General features: G+C 40.6%; 1 protein-coding gene across 3 annotated transcripts in view; it reads right to left on the reverse strand.

Moving 5' to 3' along the window:
* The window catches only part of LOC141000375 (uncharacterized), a 4,388-nt gene extending 2,428 nt beyond the window's left edge, over nt 1-1,960 (reverse strand). Inside the window, exons 1-2 of one of the 3 annotated variants that reach the window (XM_073471084.1) lie at nt 1,764-1,960; nt 1-1,421 (exon numbers count right to left, since the gene is read on the reverse strand). The exon at nt 1-1,421 is cut by the window's left edge and continues 2,428 nt beyond it. In XM_073471084.1, the coding sequence (XP_073327185.1) occupies nt 1-1,398 (1,398 nt within the window). In that variant the 5' untranslated portion in view covers nt 1,399-1,421; nt 1,764-1,960. Of the gene's footprint in view, nt 1,454-1,763 lie in introns of all 3 variants that reach the window. The other 2 variants (XM_073471085.1, XM_073471083.1) reach the window with 2 other exon arrangements.
* Nucleotides 1,961-9,450: the final 7,490 nt, after the last annotated feature.

Genomic DNA, 9,450 nt, shown 5'->3' on the forward strand with positions numbered 1-9,450 from the left:
CATTTCCTTTGTGCACACACTGCACTGCCTCCTCTTCACAGCGGACTGGTGGAGCTCCACATGCTCCCTTAGCTGTGACTGCAGAGAGAAAACCTCTGCACAGGAGGGGCATGGGAACTCTCTCTCAACCTCCTCTTCTTCTTCCTCCTCCTCCTCCTCCTCCTCGTCTACCACCACCATTGCCTCCTCCACTTCTGGCAATTCTCTGCATCTCTCTGGATCAGTAACCATGGCCACTTTCCCGGGCCTCCCTGGACCAGCCCTCACAGTCTTGTTATCTGCTAGGCTGATTTTTATTTTGTTTGGTCTATTTTCTGATAACTTGTAGTCTTTGGTGGTACATCCTACAGACTGGCTTGTATTTTTGATCATGGTGAAGCTTGAGGCTGTGTGCTGTTTGTAATGTGCTCTAAGTGACAAATGATGGACGAAGACTTTTCCACAGACCTGACATGGATATGTGCCTCCTCTCCTGCGCTTGCTCATGACTGGCCTTGGTTCTCTCATAATATTTTTCTCCCTGCTGTGCTTCTCTTTTCTGTGCAGGTACAGCTTAGAGGTGCTCCTGAAAACCATGTCGCAAGAGCGACAGCTCAGAAGTTTGTTTTTAGACTTTGGCCCATTAATTGGATCTACACACACCTTTCTATTCTCTCCTTTTGTCACTACTCCACCAGCCCCTTCTGCTTTGGTCTTTTGTCCCAGTGAAGTCATCACCCATTCTTCTGCGTGGTTGGTCTGTTTATGGCGTTGCAGTCCAGCCTCTGTGCGGAAGATTCTTGAACAGAATTGGCACATTTTGACAGTTCTGCTGCCCGACCCTGGTGTATCTGAAGAATCTGAGCGGGTGGAGTCTCCCTCAGATACTGGTGGAGAATCATCTGGAAGGCTACTAGCATCAACTATATCTGATGGGGATGGTGGTTCACTACAGCCAGCCTGCTGATGGTGCAGCAAAGCCTGCTTCTGGCTGAAGCCTCTTCCACATGGGGCACATGCATAAGGGCTACTGTCCAGGAGGTGAGGCTGGCGGTGAGGTGACTTGTCCTGTAGCCTGCTAGGATCTGGGGTGTGAGTTGTACACGCAGGACACTTGTGTAACTGTAAGGACGACCTCAGGGAGAACTCCTGCCCACAAGAGGGACACCGATGAGGCTTAGGTAGCGTGTGTTTTTGTTCCTGGTGGTGCAACAGGTCTGTGGCATAAGGGAAGCCCTTACCACATTCTTGACAAACATATGTGGCTAGGTGGGATGGTTGCTGCCTCTGGTTTCCTGTGTGTGGTTTTGTCTCAGACCGTGCAATGAAGCTGGCGAGCTTGGAAAGAGTGTCTGCGGCGGTTGTGGGGCGGTTGAACGACTCCTGGGCCCTGGTGGCGCTCCAGCTGACTCCATCCATCCTCTTTCACCAAGCTCCTCCTGCTTTGGTTGAGGCAGAAGTTTGGGTCATTAACCTGGAAATCACACAAATATAATAACTGAAATAAAAGGCTAACCGTATTTTGTCAAGAGGTCTTTAAACGGAATGGTACCTGACAGTGAAGTACAGTCAACAGCTAGTTAGCAATAGTCAAGTTTTAATTTGGAAAGGGGAAGCGTGCCTTCGTGGTAGCTTGTTCTCTACTTTGCTAACACTTACAGTCATGTGTAGCTAGGTGTCATTTTACAGCAGCACAGAAACGCTCTTATATCTAAACCGGTCAGCAAGAGGTCAATTTAGTGAGGAGTCAATGCTACCGTAGCAGGAAGATTAACGCTACTCACCTTGCTGCGCGACCACAGGGTAGCTTCGTGTTTGCTAACGTTAGCTGGTTGCTAGCTGCGTTAACATGTTACAAATGCTCATCTTCCAGCTGCTCTGGCACTCAGACAAACGCGGTACAATGGCTATATTGCCAACTGGCTAAATTCAGCTGGTGTGTCCCATTATTATTTTGTTTGGCTAACACAGAACACACTAGCATGGCTGCAAAAGTGAAACCTTTTTTTCTTTTCTTTTTTTTCTTTTTAAACTTTATTGAACATTGACGTCAGACAGTCAAGAAGGCACATCATGAACGGGTTCATAGATATTCACATAAGTTTAACTGTGCGTGAGTAACAAACAGACAAATACAAATGTTTACAACCTTAAATTATGAGATAAGTAAATAATAAAAAATGAGCAACAGAAATAAAATAATAAAAACAATCAGGAATTAGGGCATGTATATATTTATACAGATGTTGGGCTTTTTTCATTTCATTTCATTTATTTTAATTGATCTTTTATATAGTGTTATCTCATTTAGAAAAGCAACACAGATGGGAGAGGGAAAACAAAATGAACAAGAGATCGATGGTACATGGCATCCACAAACCCCCCAACCACCTCCAATCATGGCACAGACATCACAAGACATGGCATATGAAAAACAAGTGACAAAACACCCAAATAAAAATAAAAATACAGACAGGCTGTCTACATGTAAGTCAAAATCCAGTTTACAGTGCATGGCATGAAAAATAAAATAATACAAAAAAATGTTTCAGTCACTGAGGGATCTCAGTCCCTCCTGAGTTCAAACCAGGGTCTCCCTCAGTTTTTATGTGTGTCCAAAGCAGTCCCAGGAGGTGGTCCCATCCTCCAGTTTACCTGTTAATCTGTTGAGCATGGACTCACAAGATGCAGTCTCGACCATTGCGTCCGCCCACTCTTTCATATTTGGACGTTGTTTTCCAATGTCTCAAAATGATTCTCGATGCAGTGATCAGACCGACCATAATAACAGAAAAGGTACCTTTTGAAATGTTAGTTTGGGATTTGTCCCCTGATAGTGTGGTAATATCGACGTATAATCTTATACTGTGTGAACTTTCCTCTTGCCTCTCTCACATATTTTCCACACTGCCACTAATCTCCAACCATTTCTCTTGTGTAAAACCTATTCTCAAATCCCTCTGCCACAACAGCTTCACATTAGATGATTCACCACTTACCCAATAGTTACTTAATTTATAAAATAGTGAAGCTGTATGGCATTCCTATGGCCTTTTAAGATAATCCAGAATTTGATTCTCTATGATTACTTTAAATTTAGAGGCTACACAATTTCTCATTTGTAGGTATTTCCAAAAATGTTGTTTGCCTTCAAGAGTGAATTTGTGAGTAAGGTCAGCATAGGACATGAACATATCATCTTTATACAAGTCTCCTACAATGCATATGCCACATGAATGCCACTGATTCCAACAGACAGGTGTTTTTCCAATACAGATGGCAGATTGTCCATCCAGTCTACTGTGTCTCCCGTCTCTTCACGATATTTGGCTAATTTGGACATTTCAAATGCTAAATAGTACAATCTTGGATCTGGTAACCCCATCCCCCCTTCTCCTTAGGGGCACATAATTTACTCAATTTAATTCTTGCTTTCTTCCCTTCCCAAAGAAAATGTTTAACTATATTGTCATACCTCTTAAAAATGTCAGGCAGTATAGTGATTGGCAGCATCATAACCACATAATTAAATTGAGGGGCAACACTCATTTTTATAACATTAACCTTTCCCCACAGTGTAAGTCTGATCTTTTCCCACTTCTCTACATTAGTTTCAAACACTGGGTTAAAATTCAGTAGGGGCAGTTCATCCAGATCTTGGCTGAGTCTAATTCCTAAATAATTCATACCTTTAGGGACCATTTAAATTAAAATTTTTCCACCATGTGTGAATAGCATGATGTGGATAGAGGCATAGCCTCAGACTTATTCCAATGAATTGTGTAGCCTGAAAAATGGTGTCCATCAGATGTGGTAATGAGGTAAGTGGGTCAGTCACCATGGCCAAAATATCATCTGCATAAAGCAATAGTTTGTGTCCCTGTCCTCTGACCTCAACTCCCTTAATGTTATTATTCATCCTAATACTGACCGCTAACGATTCCAAAAAAAGTATGAACAGTAACGGACTAAGAGGACAGCCCTGACGGGTCCCTCTAGAGAGACTAAAAAATGGTGATATTATCACATTAGTTATCACTGCAGCCTTTGGCTCCTTATATAATATCTTAACCCACCTGGAGAAGCATGGACCAAACCCAAGATGTGTCGGGGTGGAGAAGAGGAATCCCCACTCCACCCTATCAAAGGCCTTTTCAGCATCTAAGGAAATTGCAGCTATCGGTGCATCTTTTGACTGGCTCAACCACATTAAATGTAACAATTTTCTCATACTATCTGTAGAGGATCTATTTTTCATAAAACACGCCTGGTTAGGATGTATAATGTTGGGCAGGACTTGTTGTAAGCGTAGGGCCAGCACCTTTGTTAATATTTTACAATCCAGATTGAGCAGGCTGATAGGTCTAAAATTAGATGGATCTGTTATATCCCTATCCTTCTTAGGAATTAAAGATATTAAGGCTTCGTTAAAAGTAGGTGGCACCTGTCCCTTCTCAAAAGCCTCCTGATAAACCTTCTGCAGAACTGGAGCAAGAATATCTATAAACTCTTTATAATATTCCGCAGGGAAACCGTTATAACCCGGTGATTTCCCGGTTTTCATTAATGAGACTGCCTTCCTTATTTCACACTCAGTTATCAGAGACTCTAGTTTCTCTGCATTGTCAAAGAGTAATTTAGGCATGTCAATGTTAGAGAAGAACATTTCTTGCTCCTTTTGATCGATACTGCTAAACGCTGTCGATGTATACAGTTTCTCATAGAATTGTTGAAATACCTTATTTATATCTGTAACTGAGGTAACTAGGGTATCCCCCTGTTTAATGGCTGGGATGGTATTCGAAAAGTCCTTCTGTTTCACTTGTCTGGCTAATATTTTCCCAGTTTTCTCCCCACCCTCATAAAAGTTAGTTTTTAATCTAAACAGAGCATATGCTACTTTTTTATTATAATTTTTGTGCAGCTGGAATTTCAGCTTACAAAGTTCCTGATATTGTGACTCTGAATAATGCTCAGATAATTGATTTTCCTTTAATTTAATTTCCTTCTCCAAATCTTTGATTTTGTTAAGGCTGTCTCTTTTCTTTTGAGAAGCATATGGTATCAACTTCCCCCTTATATAGGCTTTAGACACTTCCCAAACAGTTTTAATTTCCTCTGTGCTTCCAATATTTATTTCAAAAAAAGATTTTAAACCCTCTCCCAACAATGTCTTGAAAGGTTTGTCCTGTAGTAATGAAGTGTTTATTCTCCATCTAGGCCTCCCACCTGTTTCCAACTCCACCTTTAAACATAACTCCACTGCTGCATGATCAGTTATGGCAATAGTTCTTATGTAACAACTAACTACACTATTTATCAGGGAATTTGCAATTAAGAACAAGTCAATTCTGGAATGAGATTTGTGACAGTGAGAAAAAAGGTATATTCCCTGCCATGGGGGTTAGAAAGCCTCCACATATCTGTTAGTCCCATATCTTCTTTTCTCATATGAATTGCCTCTCTATCTTTGGTCCTCAGTGGACCCTTAGACCTGCTTTTATCCAGGATGGGGTCCATCACTTCATTAAAATCTCCTGCTAATATTATATGCCCATCCATGTCTCCCAAGACCTTATTTATACCATGAAAAAAATGTGGATCCCCTTTGTTGGGCGCATAGATGTTACATAATATAACCTTCACTCCCTCTATTGATGCTTGTACACATACCATCCGCCCTTCTGCATCTATAACCTCTTTCAATAACACAAACTGTATATTCCTTTTAACCAGAATCATTACACCATGCACCCGACAGTGCACTGTGAAAAATATCCATCCTGTTTTAAATCTGACCTCCTCTCCCTCATTAAGGTGAGTTTCCTGCATGAAAATTATATCTGCCTGATTGGTTTTCAAATATGCCAATATCTTACGTCTTTTAAGTGGATATCCAATACTGAAAGGCATACCAAAAGGTCCTAGTTAAACTGCAAGAGAAGAAGAGATGTTCTGTGGTTTCGATGTCTGAAGTACAGACATTCAAATCTAAATGAAATCTTGGATGTAAGAAATCATTACATGGGTAGATCTCAGTCATCACTTTAAAACGGATTTCTTTTACCTTAGGTGGAACTGAATAAGAGAGGTAGCTAGTTCTTATTTTTATCATAGCATTGTTGGTGAATTCTTGGAAAATATGTTGTTTTCGTAGGATCGTTCTTAATAACTTACTATTACATTTTCTATCTAAAAAGCTAGATCCATCTATGACATGAATTACCACAGAATAGGTTAGTATGCCTTTGGTAAAAAGAACCATTGCTTGTGGGATTGTCTTAATTACTGCATTATATTGTCTGTTGGTACACACCAGATTGTATTTCCCAATGAAAGCATCATATGTTAAAAAAAATGTCACAATTATCTTATAAATGTAGAATTGACTAGATACCTTTCTCTATCCATTCCTTGTAAAATAAATATTTTTTCTGAATTAAGATGCTTCTGTTATTCCATATTGGGACCCTGTTGGTGTAAAGTTATGCTTGTATATGAGTTTCCAGTAATGGAGAACTTGTTGATGAAAAGCTGGCTGACAGGGTGTTTAGAAAAAGCGAAGTCACATCTTAGTAAGAAATCTATACTACCAAAATTCCTGAATATTTTGGATGGAAAATCAAACCAAAAGCTTTCACCTTTTCTAATAACATTTTGTAACCATTTTAAGTTGATGGTACCGTTCATAGGGTCAAAGTCAATAACGTTTACACGCCCTACAGATTTCACTGTATCACTTTTCCTTATATAATGATACTTATTCCATATAAAGTTGAAGTTATCTTGATTAATTTTCTCGATTAATTTTTCAGGTATATCCAATGAGTAGGCTGGATTAATGAGTCTAGATAAACTTTCCATTTTAGTAAGTAGAATAGTAATAATAATAATAATAATAATAATAATAATAAAGTCTCTTTGAAGCCAACTGTTAAGAATATATCTATTGTTCTGTATCTTACTTTCTATATTGGATGTTTCTCTAACCTTTTTGTCTTTTGTGATTATAATATCTAAATATTTGACTTCACTTTTTATTGGGAGAAGGCATATTACAACTTTAAGGTGTTAAAGTTGTATTTTCAGAAGTCTTTCCATGTCTATGACGAATTAATTCTCACTCTTTGGCATGAATGCTGCGTCCATTTATGAAGCCAAAAGGACCGCAGTAATATGCCTTTTCATACTTACAGATTCTGCAGCCAAAGTTTCTCTCTTTCCAGCTTGTCTTCCTTGGTCAAATCCTCGGTGAAACAGATTCCTGCTGTTGTGCTCACATCACACGCGGCACCATAATGTAGTGCTTCATGCAACAGTAATAGGGAGTTTTGGGTTAAATTTGGCTATCAATAATAATTAATGATTATCAGGGATAATTATTAATTATGATTAATATTAAGATCCAGTTTACATTAGATCACCTCGGGGCACCACCCTTGAAGAAGGGAAAAGATAGCCAATTGACCAAATCAGTCTCAGAAAAGGTACTAAACTGTTTGTAACTCTGATTAATAATTAATTTAATAACTACAACCAATATTACCATAACAGCTAGTAATGGTTGAAGGATTTTGGAGTTCTTGACAGAGTAGAGGTTGGCAACATTCACACTTGTACAATATTAAATAGGCAGCTTGAAGGTTCAAAGTCTTTTATTTACACAAAGATGAAAACTAACTAACATGCACTATATACAGGTGTGTGTGTGTGTGTGTGTGTGTGTGTGTGTGTCTGGTAGAACAAAGAAACAATGGTGGTCACTGATATCACATGTGGGTGTGATATGCTCCAGGCTCAAGGAATGTGTGTGTGTGTGTGTGTGTGTGTGTGTGTGTGTGTGTGTGTATGTGTATGTGTGTGACGTGATGCCAGGTTATAGAAGATGGTTAGTTGCATGCAAAGACCCTGAGTCTGTGTGAAGCATCATTGACTAACGTCGAATTAGCCATCTAGGAAAGCAAACTACCAATAATCTGACCTGAGATCACAATAACACTTTTATTGTGATCTCAGTGGACACACATAAATTGAACACATATGCATTACATCAACCAGAGTTTAAAGTCCTGTGCTTAGCTGTGCTATGCTATGCTATCTAAGCCCAGTTCAACGTTACCAGTCTTTGAAGAAAAGGTGCTGGTGGTTGCAGGAGAACGTTGGGATTCCAATGTTGAATGCTGTTCTTGCTGTGCAAGAACTGATGAAAGTCGGCAGAGGAGGAAACGGTTCGCTCCTTTCCTCTGCAAGGATAGCAGCTCGGTGCTAACTTGCTTGGTGTTCCTCAGATTGTGAAGTTAGCTGGCAAGCTTTGTGTCGCAGCTGCTGGTGCTAACTGATCAGGAATACTGGCAGGATCTCATGTCGCTGCAGTGAGGAGAAGTTCTTTGGGCCTGCTGCAAATGGAGCTTGCAGCTCTCCGCAGCTGTTAGGCCCAGAAGAAGAGATCTTGAGGGCAGGCAGCCCCGTGGGGGGGAGATGGAGAGGAGCCCTTGAGGATAAGAAGTCGAAGGAGTGAAGTGGAAGGCGCTGGAGTTTTGACTATCTGATCAGAGGGGGGTCTGTCACCCTGACCAATAGTAGCTCAAAGCTGAATTTTGCACCTAGGTGTGAACAATGGGGAATTCTGGGACACTGAGTTCAGTTCAGAGTCCATTTTGAAATCCACAATGAATGACTTCATCTGTGGGTCCCAACACTGCTGTCTCGCAGACCTGCGACTTCTTGATCATCCTCCATATGCCATCTCTACGCTGAAGTTTGGTAAACTGTACAATCACCTGCCGTGTTCTGTTGTCCTCCACCCTCCCCAGGCGATGCACAGTGTCCACATACTATATTATCCATTTTTTTGGACCATTCTGGATTTCCCTAAGCAGCCATATCACATCCTGCCTGATGTTTTCATCCATCTTCTCCTTCATCCCCTTTATCCTCAAATTCCAACATCATTTGTATTGGTCCTGTTCTCTTGACCTCTCTGTGAGCTTGTTTATTTCTTTGCGTAGGATGGATACCTGGGTTTCCAAAACAGAAATCTTCTTACATTCCTTCACCCCTGCAGCGTTGAACTCGATTGACTTAGTGAGATTAGCAATCATCACTGTGTTTTGAGACATCTTCGTGTCAAACTCTGCCATCTTTTGCTCTTGGTTGTCAAATCTGGAGTGAAGTGCTTGAATTGCCGCTAACACATCAGCAACAGCTGGATTTTGTTCAGCCATTTTTCTAGTATGAGCTCCTTTAGATGGGGCTAGTGGTGGTGAGTCACTTATCTCATCAAGGTTTCATTTCTCTCCGCCGCTGGCCATGTCCATGGCATGATTGTGGTCAATCTCCGACTTTGTAGTTTGGAGGCTCTTTACGTCGTCTTTCTGTGTTTTCTGGCCTGTTTCTTGCTTCTTTTGTCCCTTTGACATGGTCGGACAGTCAATTTGAATTATTTAGTGGGGGTAAAGTGACCAAAAAGAC

The sequence above is a fragment of the Pagrus major genome, chromosome 7, assembly GCF_040436345.1.
Source record: "Pagrus major chromosome 7, Pma_NU_1.0".
NCBI classification, from domain to species: domain Eukaryota; kingdom Metazoa; phylum Chordata; class Actinopteri; order Spariformes; family Sparidae; genus Pagrus; species Pagrus major.